Source organism: Equus przewalskii, chromosome X (genome assembly GCF_037783145.1).
Source record: "Equus przewalskii isolate Varuska chromosome X, EquPr2, whole genome shotgun sequence".
NCBI lineage: Eukaryota > Metazoa > Chordata > Mammalia > Perissodactyla > Equidae > Equus > Equus przewalskii.
In genome coordinates, this window is record NC_091863.1 from 14,498,025 (window position 1) to 14,516,160 (window position 18,136).

General features: G+C 45.8%; 1 protein-coding gene across 10 annotated transcripts in view; it reads right to left on the reverse strand.

Moving 5' to 3' along the window:
* PHKA2 (phosphorylase kinase regulatory subunit alpha 2) overlaps positions 1 to 18,136 on the reverse strand; it is a 75,887-nt gene that overhangs the window by 15,241 nt on the left and 42,510 nt on the right. For 7 of the 10 annotated variants that reach the window (XR_011536067.1, XM_070605282.1, XM_070605279.1 and 4 more), the window contains 9 exons: positions 15,007 to 15,114; positions 12,883 to 12,961; positions 10,029 to 10,163; positions 9,027 to 9,136; positions 7,711 to 7,855; positions 7,380 to 7,458; positions 4,224 to 4,393; positions 3,274 to 3,453; positions 41 to 129 (listed from right to left, as the gene is read on the reverse strand). Coding sequence is in view for 9 of the 10 variants with exons in the window: in XM_070605282.1 (XP_070461383.1) it covers positions 41 to 129; positions 3,274 to 3,453; positions 4,224 to 4,393; positions 7,380 to 7,458; positions 7,711 to 7,855; positions 9,027 to 9,136; positions 10,029 to 10,163; positions 12,883 to 12,961; positions 15,007 to 15,114 (1,095 nt within the window). In the remaining variant the exon portion in view is untranslated. The remainder of the gene's footprint in view (positions 1 to 40; positions 130 to 3,273; positions 3,454 to 4,223; positions 4,394 to 7,379; positions 7,459 to 7,710; positions 7,856 to 9,026; positions 9,137 to 10,028; positions 10,164 to 12,882; positions 12,962 to 15,006; positions 15,115 to 18,136) is intronic. The other 3 variants (XM_070605286.1, XM_070605285.1, XM_070605283.1) reach the window with 1 other exon arrangement.

The window sequence follows — 18,136 nt, forward strand, 5'->3', positions numbered from 1 at the left end:
AACATTACACTTTTTCAAAAAGCGATTCTAAACACTTTACCTTTTTTAGGAGTGGCTGAGGAGAATCAACAAGATTCAGTGATTTCCGGTGGGCACTTAGAACTTTAGTGGGCAAAGTCATAGGAACAACTGGAAAACAAAAGACTTATGAGACCTCTTCTAAGGAGGAAGAAAGATAAAATACTTATTTTGAGAGGTACTTCTTATTCAATACAAACCAAGTAAAGAAATGATTACTTAGTTCAATTAATTTCAACAAGAATTTATCGTGTAGCCACATCATGTGTTAAATCTGGGAGCAAGAAGTGAGCAGGACTTGGATCTTGCTTTCAGGAGTTGAATTTCTCTTTTCCTTCCTGGAATTCAGGGAAAATTATACAGTATCTTGGGACTGAAAGGAGCCTTAGGAATGACTGAGCCTGACCTCTTTTTCTTTCAGATGCGGAAACTGAGAACCAAAGAAGGTAGACCATTTGTCCAAGATCATTGGCTTTCTCATAATCAAGGTGTCCCAGCTTCCTGTCCAGTATGTGTTTCAATTTGCCACTACCTAGTGTTAGGGCTTCTGTTTTTTTAACCACCTTTGGATGTTATGATTATCAATATTTATTCGTTAAGCCATCAGTGTCTTCCAGGCTACATCATATCATCTTGGGAAAAGAGGAAGTTTTAAAGGTAAAGATGAGGCATATTTAAAAGTTATTTATAGACCTCCAGGTTACCCTAGTGAATCAAACATATATTTTAACTTTACTTCCTCTCAACCCCCCATTAACACTACAGAAAATAATATATATATTTTTTTAAAAAGACAAATCCTCAAAAATAGGGGAAAGCACGAGAGAAGACAATAGTTAACAACGTTTTGGAAGCAAGAAAGCTGATGGATGAAAGATAACTGATTTACCAGATACAAGGCAACCAAACCTCAAGTTTGCAGTGTGAAAAACCAAGAACCAGTCAGATTTACATCAGAGGATCCTCAGAAGTCTCAGGAGCTTGCTGCTCCGCATACCTCTGGAACTAGGGGGTCCAAAGAGGGTGTCCAAAATAAGGAAGACTGGGGAGAAGCTGTGTGAGAAGCTCCCAAGCTCCATCTTGAGCTCCCAAGATGCCTTCCTCAACTCGACACAGCCTGGCACTGCCCTGTTCACCCTGACAGAAGACTGGTGGGTCTTTTTGAAGAGGGAAAAAGGGGGGTATGCCTCTGGAGGGGGTGCTGACCAGCATGTCTGAAGGCCTGGGAACATTTCTTAGGGAGGATAAGTGACTGTATAGCTCCAGGCAACAAGATCCTTACCTGTCAAAAAAGAGATGGCAAAGGAGATTAGAGAGTATCTATGGGAAATCCGCTCAGACTATACCCACAAACCCAACAGGCCCCGCCAACATGCTTGGAGAGTCTCATGCATGAGCAGATAACCACGGAACACCCAGCATTGGAGGAAAGACTCTAAACCAAAAGAACAAGGAAAAATTGACTTGGGGGAAATGGAAGCCATTTAGGGAGAAGAACATGTGAAAACAAACAACCAAAAATAAAAAGCCCTGGTATTAATATTCTTAGAGTAATGAGAAATTATATTGCATGTAGGAAATAAGAACAGATGTAATTCAGAAGACAAGGATTTGAAACATGATAGCAAAAGTGAAAAAAACCTCAACTGAGGGGGCGGAACAAAAAGTTGAAGCAATTGTCCTCAGAACAGAGCCAAAGATAGACAAATGGAAGACAGAAGAGAAAGGATGAGGGCATCTCCAGGAGGTCAACAGTGAAATCACAGAATACCAGAAAGAGAGATCAGAGAAAATGTAGGGGAGGGAATGAGTCAAGAAATTTCTCAGGAAAACTTTACAGGACTGAAAAACATAAGTTTCCAGATTAAAAAGGCCCACTGAGTACCCAACACAGTGGATGAAAATACACCCAGATCAAGGCACATCACTGAAGTTTCAGAACCTGGGAGCAGAGAAGATCCTAAAAACTTTCAAAGGAAAAAACAGTTTATATTTGAAGGATTAGAAATCAGAGTGGGTTTAGGTTTCTCAATAGGAACACTCATAGCAAGAAGACAATGAAGTGATGCTTTCAAAATTCTGAAGAGAAATTTATTTTCAATCTAGAATTCTATACCCAGCCAAACTCTCAAATGGATATAGAATATCTGTAGATATTTTCAGACTTGCAAGATCTCAACAATGTTACTAACCATGCACTGTTTCTCAACTACCAAAATAACAGAGTAAGCTAAAAAAGAGGAAAAGTTGAGATACAGAAAAGAGGAGAGCCAACACAAGAGACAAGGACGTCTCAAAGAACTCTCCAGGATGACAGTGAAGGAAGAGCCAAGGATAAAATCTACATCCCGGATATGGAGGGCAACCAGGCCAAAAGGGGAAGTGAACTTCAGAAACAAGCAAGTCGAGGGCTGTCATCACCACACCCTCTTCCATTGTACCATGTTTTTAACCTATTGAAACTATTCTAGAATGTGCTCTGCCAAAGGAATAAATTGGGAAAGGGGAACACATCAGATTCAGGAAACAGGAAACCCAACTGAAGAGATAAGCAAAGGAGATTCCAAGGATTACAGTAAAGAGAAATCCCAGGATGCCAGGTATGCAACAGGCCTAGAGTGCTATCAGCCAGACAGAAGGAGACTTGTGGGCTCTAAGAAAAGTAGTGGAACGAAGAGATTCATGGATATGATTGACCTTGTGGGAATTTGTATTGCAAGCCCATTAGAAGGTATAGAAAGGAAGGCAAATTAAAAGATAGGGCAACTATTAACTTTAGAAAAAACAAAAAGTATAAACAATAATATAATAATAGTATACTATAATGCTCAGTTGGAAATAATATTTTCATACAAAAAATAATACAAAGAGTGAATACTGGTTTAATCAAACTTTAACACAACTACATTGGTAGTTTAGGGAAAGCAAAATAGAGGAGTGGTGATTTAAGATAGCTAAATCCTCACCCACATAAGGGAAAGGCAACAGATACTGAATCAAGTCAATGCATCAAAAGACAGTGGCATACACACATTATTTTAGAAATATGGAGAGACGTAAATACCAGAAGAAACAGCTAAGAGATGAAAGTGGTTGCTTCTAAGTAGAAACTGGGGGCAGAGGGGAGGGAAGGGGTGAGGCAGGAAACATCTGCATTTTGTTCTCTTTTAGAATTCTTTGACTTTTAAATTATGCTCATGCATTACTTTGATAAAAGATGTTATTTTAACAGGCAGAAAAGAGTTAATAACGTACATGGAATTTCCAAACCCTTTGCTTTTGCCATCACAGAAAGAATATCCCAAGTGGAGTGGATGGCACTGAAAACGTGGCTGTCTTCGGTTCTCTTACAAAGAGGAGGCAGATAGCACTTCAATGATGTGCTTTGCAGGAGGTGGGTGATATACTGGTCAAGTTCGTCCTGGCTTTCTGTGACTGGACAAGCAAGAAAAAGAGCCAATGAAAATAAGCTGCAGAAATATTCCAAATGCATAAGAGTGATTGTGCGTATCACACAGTGCTGAGTAGATGTGGTGGAAGTCAACATTTTGATATAGATATTTGCACCCCAACCCCACCCGCGAAGAATAAAGAGATTTACATAGATAATGTATATATTTATAAAGTTACTGTTTGGAAAACTTCATCCTAGGAAAAGAAAATACAGGTCAAGATAGTGTTTACAGCACATTATCCCAAGATGAACTGATAATGTAAGACAACCTGAGGGCCAGCAGCCAACACCCGATCTTTTTGTTTTAATTTGCCATGAGTGAGCTAAGCATTATGGAACCCCAGCCCCAATCTCAAGTACTATCTAAAAGTAAAAAACAGGTCACTTCAACCCAAAATCTTGTTCAGTTAGAGAAATTTTATATACATAGGATTTCATCACTCATATGCAACCAAACCTAGATCATTCTACCATTCCTTTGAAAATTCAGGCAGTATGTTTCTGTCTTCAGAATATATTTTGTGAAAAGTCCTCATTCCTGAAACTCTTTGTCCCTCTAGGTTTAAAAAAGCCCCACTTTTGCAGTTTAGGTTTTTAAACCTGCATTTTATTCATTTTAATATTCCAAAGCCTCTTTTTGTCATGTTAATTACCAATCATTTTCTGTGCTTCAGTCTTAGGGCAATATTATCACAATGCCAAGGTTTAAATAAATTCAATGAACCGTCTGCAAAGGCACTCCAAGCCATACCTTGATTATAGGCGTCTTCCAAATATCCCCCCAAATCGGAATCACTATCAGGACTGAAGTTCCCTTCACTGGTATCATCAAACAACTTCTCTTCACAGTCCGGATCCAGGAAGGTCAGATACGTGTAGAAAGATGTGGTGAGAAATTCTGAAAGGCTCCCCAATTTTACTCTGCCAAGAAGACACTATGTTAGAGATACAGGTGCATGTGGACAAACTTCCACTATGAGTTGAGAGACTTTTCAACACCCAGGTGGAGCTTCGGCCAGAGTCAATAACATCACTCTGCAGACTTCCCCATATAAGCACTCAGTCAAGAAATGACAATGAAAATTCAGTAGCAAGTAAGAAGTGTCAACACATGGCATATTAAAAGCCAAAATGAATCATGCTGATTTCTTACTCTCAAACCCAACGCAAATATAAATCTATTTTACTGAACCAACCAAAGTTTAACAGAACATATTGAGCAAACTACTTTTAACCAGAACCAACCCTTGGGGATTTTTTGCCCTAAAATGACTGGACCAGAACAAAACCATAAGCAACAATTCTCTGGGAGCACTCAAGCCATCATTTATGAGTGTCTGCCACGCAATATGGTCACACAGGCACAGGTATTATGATGCGAGAGGCAAGTCTCAGAGCCAAAGTTCTCTCTAGAAGGAATGTGATGGGCGGGCCATCCCCAGACTGCAGCAGCTGCCTAGAGTGGCCCTATCACATTGTCAGGCTGAGAAAGATCCACTGATAACTGGGAGCTGGGTTTGGCAGTGTGGGGTCCCGCTACAAAGGCAGCAGCCTCCAGTTCTGCAGGTCCACCCCCAGGTTAGGGGAGCACTAGGATGTCCACCCTACAGAAAGAAAGCCGGCACCTCATGCTTCTTAAAATGTCAGATCCAGAGGCAGAAAACAATAGGATGCCTCGGAGCTACCAGCATCAGATTATGACGTAGTTCAAACAGCTGAGAGAAACGTTTAGGGAGTAAATTGAAGGATGCAATGCAAATGAATTCATAGGTGCTTGAGCTTCAACGGGCAAATGAACTACATGAACAAAACATGGCCTGAGGGAAAGAAAAGTCTCCCTTTAATAAAGCAAAAACTTTTTCCCCCTGGAGCCCTGGGGCCAGTTCTAATGACTACTTTACCCTGAGGTTGGAGAACAGGAGGAGGTGAAGTGGAGCAGGGGAAAAAGACAACGGAAAGTTTCTCTCTGATGAGTTGAAAGGAGTAAGGTCAAAGGCGGAAAGGCAGTAATTAAAAAAGGCTTCTGATAGCAAGCTACCCAGTCAATTCAGTTTTTAAAGACCTTCAGACCAAAAGGAAAAGCCCAGATGAGTCCACTTTAATTATCAAGAACTTAGTAGGAAAGGGAGCTGATGGAGCGGCATTGTTCCTTTCTGTGGTTCTCTGACTCCTCTGCCATCCTCTAGAAGCAGGAGGCCCTCCCGATTCCTGTAAGCCCTCACCTAGCTCAGCAGGGTGGTCAGGGCTCTGTTTCTGGATTCACACAGAGCTTCTGCACCTGTTTGTCGTGTGCCCCCAGCCCTCTGAGCCTACAGCTCCTCGTCTGTAAAATGGGAATACAGCCCACATGACAAAGGGAAGACTAAATGAGACAATCCATACAAAGCAATAAAGAACACACTGCAAGCACTCAAATTAACTGCAGACGGTATCCTTACGACAATGATTAGATTTCAGTTAACGAGTTTATTTTGAAAAACAGTTAATTACGGGTGTATGGTATTTCCTCTCGGTTATGGTGCCATACACCAAGTGGTAACTTATCCAAACTAGAGGTGAAATGTGCAACTGCAGTTACCGCGCTAGCACTGGAAATGGAGATGGCAAAATGCTGGGGACAGTCTTGCTGACACTCCTGAGAGAGGTCAGGAGAAGCTTGGGGTGAGGGCCACTTCAAGTCTACAGCAAAACCCACAGCAAGCTCTGTGAGCAGAGGTGCCAACCCCAGCACTTAGAAATAGTGACTCAACCCTGAGGACATCAGGCTAAGAGAAATAAGCCAGTCACAAAGAGACAAATACTGCAAGAGTCCACTTAGATGAGATACCTAGAGACAGAAAGGAGAACGGTGGTTGCCAGGGGCCGGGGGCAGAGAAAATGGAGAGTTGTTTGATGGGTACAGAGTTTCAGATTTGCAAGATGAAAAGAGTTCTGGAGATAGGCTGCACAACAACGTGAACGTGCTTAGTATCACTGAACTGTACACTTTAAAACGGTTAAGATGGTAAATTTTATCTTTTGTGTATTTTACCACAATTAAAAAAAATGACTGTGGCAGCAGGGTCCCTGGTGGGGGAGGATGTGAGAAGAAGGGCTGACTTCAATGCCCAAACACTTTTAGCAACTGGCATTCCATCAGGGACCAAACGGAAGCCTCCCAGAGCCTGGGAAAGACCACATTTCACTTGGAGCCGGCTGCATGGTGAGGGTCTCCTGGGGCCCTTCTGGAATATTCCAGGGGATTCGGAGAGGTCAGGGCATAGATGCTACAGAGAAAACCTCTACCTTGTGACAGTTATAGGGTATAAAAACAAAAGGGGTTTTCCTGGGAGGTGAGCCCCCATCACTCAAGGTGCTTACTCATAATACCTGGGAGCATCTGCTGTCCGTGCGCCTGCAAACCAGCATGGGTATCATTCCACGGAGAATGAGGGGATAACGGTCAAGGCAGCCCCATTCAGGTGCTCTGCTCTGAGGGCCACCAGGGAATTTGTACAGTTCTGTGAATTATTCTTGAGGTGACAGCACACCCAAGCCAATTCAAGGAGTGTTTATTGAGGACCTGCTAGATCCTGGGCACTGGGGGTTTTCTTCCACGCCTTTTACTAGAAGCAGACACAGCATTCCACACGTGCATCCATGGATGCCACGTCAGAGAGACTTGATGTTTCTCTCCCTATGCCCCAGGCCTCCTGGCACCTGTAAAAGCTTCAGCAACATGCAAGAGAATGCTGCTGTAGAGCTGATTGCAGTTTCACACGGGGACTGGATTAGATAAACTTTAACTTCCTCTTTTACTCTAAAGTGCCATGCTTCTATGTTCAGCAGTTGATATGAAAAATGTGAGAAGGGCGGCAAAAGTAAGAAAGGTCAATGTTACTTTTATTTTTAAAAAATCACAAATTACCTAGCTCCTCCAAAATATCCATCCTCTAGTTTTCTAATTGTAGAAAGAACTGCAGGGTGAATATCTGACCCATCATTTGCTAAGGGAAAAAAAAGACAAATTAGTTTACTTAATCTGGTAATGCTTTTTTGGGGGGCATGCACTGCAATGTTTTCATCAAACAATCCAATTAAAATATGCAGAGCATAGAAGAGTCCCAAGCTAAGAAACCGAACTGCTAAGAACCGGCTCCAGTACTTAGCTCTGTCCACGGGACTCATTTTAAACACTTTGAAAAGGGCCCAAACCAACAGCGGGACATGAATCAGGCAGATCAAGTCCACGGAATTACTGAGCATGGTGTGGGTGATAGGGAAGGTGAGCGTGGGTCTGCCCGTCATCCGCCAGCAAGTGCACAGGTAGGCCAGCTCGATCCTCAGCATCTCCACGATCATCTCGTTGTCCAGGGCCAGGTAGAAGTGATGCTGGTCAGTGAACTGCAAGTCAGAACAGACCAGATAAAAGGCTGTCCCTTCATTTCCCTCAACACAACCCCAGCTGTCATTCACGGCAGCACCAATCCTTGTGTTCTGTTTCCAGAGAAGAGGCTCAATCCTGGCTGCAATCCACCCCATCCTGGGGCTTTCCTCATGATCAGACAAATTGATCTGTCGCCTGCCCAGGAGTCGTGGCTACATTAGTGGGGAAGAGAAAGGTGCACAGCTAGATCTATTTACAGTTCCTCAGATGGGGATTTAAGCACCTGGCCCAACAGCGCTGCCTCTGAAAGGAAATCAATAACTCCCTCATTCCCACTCCTTTCAGAGCTGCTGGCTCGGAGATGCTCTCCAAGTGAGGGCACTGAGAGCAGGTGAGAGGTGGAGACTGTGTTTACCTGATTGATGGCCTGGCCAACATGAACTAAAGGCACTGTTGCCTGACGTCAATGAAAATCAAATTGTTCTCCTGGCCTCTGGACTAGTCCATGCTCAGCTCTGGTCTGAAATTTGTTACGAAGGGAAATAACTCCCAAGATTTAAGCAAGCAGCATGGCTAGGCTGAAAAAGAGCAAGTTGGGGCTACTGACCCATGACCCCACAGCTGACTGTGTGCCCAGGCAGGTGGTGGGGGGGGGGGCCTGTGCCACACATTGACAAAGAGATCCCACAGTTGGTCTTCTGCTGCCCGAATGGGATGAAAAACTTTTGGTTTGGGTTTCACAGGACTAGTTTCCTTTGGAAACAAAAACTCTGAAGAAAAGTTTCATAATCAGTATATTCAGGATCCCACCAAGAGGGTTGGGGCCTGAAAATCAGACTTGCTGTGTGTTAGAGAGAGGGTCTGATGTCAACCTAAGCAAGAGTGAGAGACTACTGTGATTAGGTGCACAAGGGCTGTGAGTCAAGTGACATGTCACCAGCAAATTTGTAAAGCAGTGTGAATTTCACCATGACTAATGACTGGAAGTGACGGCACACTCAATTCGACTGAAGCCACATTTACTGAGCACCTACTATGAGTAAAGAATTGTACTAAGTACCAGGTGTCATATGTCTCTATTTGAACACATGCATGCACATTCTGCCACATTCAAAGTAGCTCACCAGACAGAAAAGAGAGCTTAATGAACGGATGCTTGTGGGTTTACTACTGGCCTGCTCTTCTCACCTGGGGTGTGAAAGTAAAGATTTGGTTCCTAATCACGTATAGTTTAGATGTTCCAAGGACGCCAATGTGCCGATATGGGCGCCCACTCAATTTCATATTCTTATTCCGTCCTATTTGAAAAATAAAGAGAAATTGGAGTTAGAACAAATATAGTAACATCTAATCCAAGTGACTTCAGCTAAGAGTGGGCTTATCTTTATGTTAAACAACCCACTTTGGGGTTTGGTTTTTCTAATACCATCATCCTTCTTTACAATAGGATAAGGATGAATGACAAACAATCCTACCCCCTTCTTTTCAGGCATGTATGTGAATAGCACCCGGTTCAACATCTATATGGACTAGAACTATTAAAAGGACTTTATTAATGTTTACTTTTAATTTATTTAGTATTGAACCATAATACTAAACAAAGTCAGATTTTAGAAAAAATAATGAGAACCCTCTCCCATTTTAATGGGTAAATGAGCATTTTCTGAAACTACACATAAAAGTTAGACACATTATCAACACACAAATGACTGTTCCAATTGTGAATTTTCAAAGGTGGCTCCTTATTTTATTTATTTATTTAACTGCTGAGGAAGATTTGCCCTGAGCTAACACCTGTTGCCAATCTGCCTCTTTTTGTGAGCTGCCACCACAGCATGGCCACTGATAGACAGTGCTGTACGTCCGCGCCTGGGAACTGAAACTGGGCCGCTAAAGTGGAGCATGGTGAACTTAACCACTAGGCCACCGAGGCTGGCCCAGGTGGCTCCTTATTTTACAACAGATCTGGCAAATCGCACAGCCAACCTGTGGCGACATCTACTGAACGTTCGGGCATGAGAAGAACGTGCTTGTTCACCCATCCCCCTTCATGTTGAAGCAGTCGAACCACCTGCTGTAGTGCTTTGCCCAATTCTGTAGAATTTACACATATTACAGTCTCCCCCAGACCCAAAATCTAGAACCAAGATGCCCCCGCACCAAAACACCCTGCTATTTCCCCAAACCCACCGAGCTTGGCGTATATGTGACTAAGAATCCGCCCTGGCTGGACTCGGATTGGACGAACGTCAGCAATAGTCTGGACGTTTACCCCATGATTCCTCAACAACTCCTTAATGTGGTTGTTCTCTGCCAGAACGGTAACTGGGAACGAGAAGAACGCAGAATCTGCATTAGATTGTGGCCTGTGTCTCCTAACATGGATGTGCATCATTATTGACTGATCTCTTCTTTGGCCTGTGATATACACATTAGCATGCTCTCCACACACTGGGTGGCTTTGAAAGCAACAGCACTCATCCTGCCGCTATTCCCGGGTCTCTCTGGCCTCCCCTCCCCTCAACACTACAATGCATATTTATCAAGTGTGCTCAAAGTGCAAGATAGTCCGATAAGGGACTTCTAGAAATGGTCTTCAATAGGTCCCAAGCCAAGTTACCCCATCTCAAATGATGTCTTGCTTCTCTCTGGGTCTGCATTTATTCTAAACCTGCTTTGTGTTCTTTCCACACGGAGTCAGGAGCGGATACAGCTCTGCATGGGGGATGCCAGGAGAAGCCTGTGCCCCTGCTCTCAAAGGACAGAAAAGAAGAGCAATATGCTGGCATGCGCTAGCAGGGATACTCTGACCGATGGGGAGGCGGGGGAGGTTCCCCCCTCCGGAGACAAGGGAAAGTGGGCCTGCTAGTAGGTTGTTGGTGGTAGTGGGGCAGCCTGGCCTACCCGGAAGCATAGCACAGGGCCCTGCTGGTAGGGAAGAGCCACCCCAGAGCTAAGCCCTGCACCCGCAATGGGCCAGCCTGGGCCCCGTCTCCGGTGGGTGAGGCTGAGCACCTGGCTCCGCAGCAGGCAGGGAGCTCAGAGTGCCCAGGGCGCGGGGACTCAAAGGGAGGCTCAGACCCCTGCACCTGCTGTACCTGCTGTACTGCTGGCTTCTAAGAGAGTGGACAGTGCTTTGGCAAAGGAAAGGAGCCCGGGGAGGGGACTGGAGAAGGGGAGTTCTGGCCAGAGAGTGACTGGTGCTGTGTCCAGCTGCAGCAGAGCCTGCTGGGAACTGGAGGGGCTCAGGGCGGTGCTCAAGCCAGAGAAAGAACTCAGTTACTGTTAAGGTAGCGCCCTGAACCCCACCATTGTACCCACAGGCCGGCAGCACCTGAACATACAACACATATAGATGCCATTGAGACCTGAATGTCACCTCTTTAAATTTACGTAGCATATGATGCTTTTTCAAAGTATTTTAAAATCCATGATCTCTTCCGAGCTTCACAACAAGGCCCTGAGGGGGAGCCTTACATGCTCACCTGGGCAGCTGTAGCTGAACTGGGGATGGAAGCTAATCCCAGGCCCTCAGCAAATGGGAGCATCAGCCATGCAGGCCTAGGGGGTGGCTTCCCTTCACATCTGTCTCTTCTGAAGCTTCCAATGCCGTGCAGGGAGCTGCACATATCAGAGTAACACAGCGGTCACTCTCTGGAGAAGCGACTCTTTTAGAGCAGTGGTGCAACCCAGACCTGTGAGCCCCGTGAGCCTCCTGATCTGACACAGCCGTACGTGAAGAAGTTTCCGAAACAGCACTGGCCCTTCCTCCAGGCCAGACCCTCGGATATTTTCTACTCTGTTCTAGTGTATTACATGAAAAAAAAAGTGCTGCTCAGGCCCACTCAATGTCCCAGGCTGCAGGTGGCAAAGCAGCCTTGTGGTTTTCTGGAACACCTGGCAGCACACGCTCTGGACAAGTGCGGAGGCTGTGGAGTCAGGCTGGATCAGCATGGCTGCACTCAGAACTGTTGGCTGTAGGTCCTTGAGTCCATTAACCTTTAAGCCTCGTGTAAGATGGGGATGATAATCATAACCGTCACAACTTCGACCTGACCAGAATGTTGTGATGGTCGGGTGTGTCCTGCGGAGGGCTTGGTGCACCGTACCAACTGGGCGATGACCTGCAGGGCCTCTTGCTGCATCACGGGCAGGCGCAGTGAAATGAGTCTGTGGCCACAAAGAGAACTGCCTTTCCTTTGTTCAATAACTGTTTCCAATGTACTGAGTGGGTGTGTGTCAATCAACATAGAAGCTGTAAGAATGACACGGGCCTTGTGCTTAAGAGACATACAGTGTTAATTTAGAGGAAAGAAGGTTTATACACAACGTGCTATGAGAGTAGCTGGTACAGGAGGTGTTCTGTGAGGCACAGGAGCTCCTTGGGAGTCTTCCCTAGGAGGGAAATTAGGGAGAGGGTGAGCTGGGTGCCTACCAGGCCGGGCCCTGCACTGAGGGCTTTCCCTGTGGCAACCTCAGTCCACCTCAAGACCACACTGTGAGGGGTGCTGGTCATGAGGACCCCAAGGCACAGAGGTGACGTCATGTAGGGAGGTAGAGACAGTGCCACCACCGCCACAGCCCAGGCTGGCCTTCCAGCTCTCTGGAAGAGCTGCTGGCCAGAGAAGAAGGGAGGCAGGCGGAGGCAGGGGAAAACAGGGGCCTGCAGCTCTGGAAAGAAGTCAGACCTCAAAGGGAGGAACGAGTGAACCTCACTTGGGTTCTGAGTTTTCCCCAGAGTCATGTTCTCCTTTCTAGAGACTGGCAGTTAGGAAAAATGAGGCTTAATGAATCACTTGTGCCCCAGTGGCAATCAAGGTTTAGATTTAAGAAAACAAATGCTTTGTAGAAAGTAACTTTGTGGTTGGGAAAGATATTGTTGCATTTGGGAGGTACTGAGTCATAGAAGGGATTTCACAGAACTGATATAGGCCAAAGCATACGTACATATACACTTTTAAACAAACTAAATAGGGAACAATTTGCATTAAAAATAACATTGGTTTTACAAAGTTAAATACGAATAGTAAACACGCTTGCAAACCTTGTACTACGACATCAGGTTTGACAGAAGTGGAAAATCTTCTATTTAAGGGATCAATTTCACCAGTGGCAAGGAATCCCTAGGAAAAGAGGAGCATCAACATTAGGAAATACTGATTAACTAAAATTTCACCTTAAACCTAAGTTTGAAAGTGAAATATTTGGGGGCTCAAAATTTTCAGTATTTTATTCCTTTATATTTTTCTTTTTTTTTCTTTTTTTAAAGATTTTATTTTTTCCTTTTTCTCCCCAAAGCCCCCCGGTGCATAGTTGTATATTCTTCACTGCGGGTCCTTCTAGTTGTGGCATGTGGGACGCTGCCTCAGCATGGTTTGATGAGCAGTGCCGTGTCCATGCCCAGAATTCGAACCAACGAAACACTGGGCTGCCTGCAGCGGAGTGCGCGAACTTAACCACTCGGCCACGGGGCCAGCCCCAATTCCTTTATATTTTTCAAGTCAATTGCTTATTTTCTCTGAAAGACAGTATACCATTTAGATAGCCACTGAAAAATGTATCATGTTTTCGGAACCTGGCTCTCCAGGGCTGGTCAAGTCCGCTACCATCTTGTATGAGTGAAAAGAACAATGGTAACTAACACTTCCTGAGCCCTTACTCTGCGCTGGGTACTGTGCTGAGCCCCTGTACGTGCACTGTCACATTCAGGCCTCCTAACAGGTAGGCACTACCATTATTACCATTTTACAGGCGGGGAAACCGAGGTAACATGCTTACGATAAGTGAAAGAGCAGGGACTTGGCCCAGGGCTGACTGTCTTGAGACACAAAGCTCCCTCCTACCTGCAGAGTGCTTTTTGAATGTGGAGCTCCGCACACTATCTATAAATGATCAGAGCCCTACGAGGGGATCAAGGCGTTCTGGGAGTTCTGAAGAGGAACTGGACCTAATGCTGGGCCAAGATGAAGGCCTTTACATTGAAGAGAAAGAAACATGGGCAGAGTTGTTTCCCATCCCACTGCTACAGAAATCAGAGCTGGAAGGTATCACAGAGATGATCAAGCCCAATCTCTTCACTTTAAGTGAGGCCCAGAGAAGTTAAGAGAGCTGCCTGAGGTCACAGAGTTAGTCAGAGGCAGGGCTGGCTTTCCAAAGGAGATAGACGCGTTTTCCCTACTACTAAAGGCAAAAGATTAAGACACAGTTCCTACCCCCGAGGACACGACCATGAAATTGGGGAGACGATCATGCCCATGGAACAACTGCTCCACCTCAGCACCCCTAGCTCCTAAGGGCCACTTCCACTGTGATAACTTTATTCTTGGTCTTCTTTTACATGCTAGGAACCCCAGTGGTATCTGACCCACTGCTCCCTCCCCCATTTCTAGAGTCTGGCAGAACACACTGGACTGGGCCAGCCCCACACCCCAACTCAGAGGTCCTGGGTTCTTTCCCCCACACCCCTCCGCAGGGGCCCGGGGGGCTCAGCTGGGCAGGAGCCTCTCAGGAAAGATGGACGCATCTGATAAAGTCACCCACACTTAGGACTGAGGAGCGGAATTCATTTTTAGTTGGCACAAAAGCATTTGCATTTTAAAAACTTAAGCTTGGGGTCAAGAAAATGCTTAACAAGAAGAAATGAGTCAGAGGCAGTAGATCTTCTGTGTGGGGGTGTCGTGGGCTGAGGGAATACCTGACACAAAATTCACAACAGAAAAACCAGCCTGCTGCCCCCTCATGAAGAGAGCACTGCAGAGTCCTTCTGCTTCCTGTGCCTAGGACTGCGCCAGGGCGACTGGAAGCAGACCTATGGTTTCCCAAACCCTGTATCTTTCACACACATGCTGATCCTGGCTGAGAAGCTTCTGGCCTCCTGCTGACCATCAGTTCAACCAGGTTCTAGCCACAGACCAGGAACGCTGGGGGGCGGAGGCAGAGGGGGAGGAGATAGACAGTCCTTGGCATGCAGTCGACCCCAAAGTGGTTTACTACAAATATGGACACGTAAGCCCAGCCATCAAGCCTCAGAGACAACCCAGTCCAGTGGACTTTAAAGCCATGAAGATGCCAAAGACATCACAGCCACAGAGAGCCCCTGTGCTCTTCCGGGGTCCCCTGCACCTTATATCAGATGGTTTCCAGTGTGTGTAGACCCCAAGTCCCCTACCTCTGCCAACAGTGAGCTAAGGATGTACAAGGACTGACCCCACAGATGGGGCAGCTTCCCCTGAGGAACTCTGTCCACCGTGTGAGGGTTCTTATACTCTTCATCTACCTGGCAAAGAGAGAAAAACCCAGTCAGAATGTCAGAGGATAAAAAGGCCAAGGTCACCGTACACTGGGGAGCACACTGAGGATGTATAAATTGCCATTCATTTGATCCTCCAGACCAACTGTATGTGAGAGCTGGGATGGGAGGCTGAGGAGGCTAAGAGCCTTGCACAGGGGGCCACCCAGCTACAAGCAGCCGAGGTGGAACTCCAATCTAGGCCTGGTTATAGGCCAGTGCTCTTCCTACAAGCACACTGGTGGTAAAAGACAGAGAGATAGGCATTGGAAGCCTGGCCTGCCTTCTTTGAGCACAGCTCCGGGCAATAAGAAGTTTCACAGCTCCTGCGTACATCTGGGTGTATTATGGGTGCAATGGTCTAAAACATCAGCCCACAGCCATGGCAGTGCATCGCTGGAGGCTAAGTCAGGCGTCCTCTATCATGCTATCCCCAGGGGTCCATAAACTCTGTGTGCCTATGCAAGAAAATCCCAGAAGGTGGCACTGTTTATTTATTGAGGAAAAACAATTGTACTAACAGATCACTAATTTCCCATCAGGGACTCAAAAAGTTGAATCCAGTGGGGGCTTCTGACTCATTAAAATAAGCTACAGTTCTCTTTCTGATGGACAGTGCTGGCTCCATGTTGTAAAAGTCACTCTGCAACTTTCTCTGTTGTCAACTCCATGCTGACCTTTGGGTATTTTCGTCATTGCAACATTGGCGGCAGGTAGTGTTAGTGACCACTTTTTTCCTCCAGAAAATGTAAGCCAATCGAAGGAAATATGACTTATCTTTCTGCAAAGGGGAAAATCACACCACGAGGGGAGTCATTCTCTGCTTGTGGATTAATCAGTGATGTTATTAATATATTTAGTAAAAATTTTTAAATTGGCTGTAGCAGTAAACATTAAGAAAGCCTTAAGCTCATAAACTGAACAGAATTGAGCATCATCAATAATCAAATAGGATAATAGTGTGGAAGGAGATGTTCCAAAATGTCCTAGTGGTTATCCTTGAGTAGGAAGATTAGAGATAAGTTATTTTCTTCTTTCTACAGAATCCTGGAGGTTTTGCAGTGTGCAAGATGACATTTACAATCAGATTGTATGTTAAAGCTATTTGAAAGGTAAGTAACGTGTTTAGAAAGACCACAAAGATCTGGAATGAGAGACAGTCAAGGCAGACAAGGTGTCTGGATCAAAAGACAGCCTGGCTCTGCCCTCCCCGACCCATGGGCTGGCTCCTGCCTCCCTGTGGAGGCATCCGTCTCTCCCTCTCCACGTCAGTCCTTCCGATCTGCTTGCAGTTCCTCTGATGCACCAGGCCTTTCCCGCTGCCACTCCTGTTTCTGCCCTCCATGCCACAGACTAGCTCCTCCAACTTCCACTAGGCCTGCAAACCCACAGAGGCAGAGCTGGTGAAACCATCTTTGGGCCCCAGTACCCAGCCTGGAGCCTGGCCCAGAGCAGCCGCTAGAGACACATTTACGGGGCACACTTGCATTAGTCTCAAGCTATCCAGTGGAGGGCCCCGTGGGTGGTGGTGCCTCGTACAACATGTCTAGCTGAGGAAGTGAGTGAGGCTGAAATCCAGGCTGGATGCCACCTAGGCCCGGGTCTGCAGCTACTCCAAGGATGAGGCCCTTTTTCTAATTTGTACAAAGGCGCCATTTGGGTCTGGGTGGCCGTCTGTAGCCGTCTCTACATCCCAGTGGTCTCTACATGTTACTGAGGTCATGGGTGAAACCTCCCAGCTGTTACCTGGAAGCAGCCAACACAAACTGTGGTCAACATAAAATAGTGCCTCAAATTGGTGCATAGCTGATGTGTAAACACGCTAGATAAAGGAGGATGTTGTAATGACCAGCAGAAACCCAAAGGTCAGTGTGGAGTTTAGAAGAAAGATACAGAGTAACTTCTCACGATGCTTGCCAGCACTATTCATCAGAAAGAAAAGTATAGCTTATAACACCTAGCATTTACTAGAGTCAGAAAAATGTGCCTTTTAGTAGAACACAGATGGATGGTTATTCTCTACTATAAAATTGGTAAAATACCCCTGAAATCACATATTTTCCCTTGCTCTGCTTCCACATTCCACGTTACCTCCCATTACTAATTTTGTTTTGCCAAATGCCTCAGTACCAGAAAAGGGGCAACTTGAACACGTAGTTGCTGGAAAGTAACTAGCCAACCCCCACCAACAACCCCTCCCCCAATAACATATGCATATCACGCATAGTCAAATGAATACATTTGCAGGAAATCTAGGTCTCTGCTACTTAGAGAGAAAACAGCCCTGTAGGCTCCATGGCCTGATCGTACAGTGAGGGACTTTCCATCACCTGGAAATGTATCACCCGTTAGGAGGAAGTGTGGGGTTGTGGGGAGGCCCTGAACCTGGGGCCTAGTCCCAGGCGAAGCCCAGTGCTGTCTGAGCTCTGACAGGTTCCACAGCCTCTCTGAGCTGAGGCAGATAATTTCAAAGGGCCCTGCCAGTCCCCTGACCATGTGCGTGTGGGCCTGATTCAACCACAGAACCCCTAAACCCAGGCTGCTGCATGACAGCTTCTGCTGGGTTACGATCTCCTGAAGCCCTGTCAACTGGGGCAAGATGCTGCTCTCTGAAGTCTGTTCCTCCAGCACATGCAATGATGAAGCTTTGAAGCAACAGGAACATCCAAAGGACAAACAGACTTGAATCGAGAATGTTTTTCTTCTAAACATGAGAAATGTACAGGGAAATCTTCCCACCACGATATATAGGTCCATCATGATCCAACTTAGGAAACTGGATAGAAGAAAACTCTCTTTGGGCATCCTCTCAGAACTGACCGGTTTCTCTCTCCCTGCTATAGAATGGCTTCTAACTGACTGCTCAGGCTCCAGCTCAGGAACTGCTTGACTCAAAGGAGGAGATTCTCAACTATCCCGATACAGCTCTTCCCCTTCCCCAGGGAGAGTGTGTCTGGTTTCTTCTTCCATGGAAATGTGTGAGAACTTGGTGCCCAACAGTGTTTTGTGC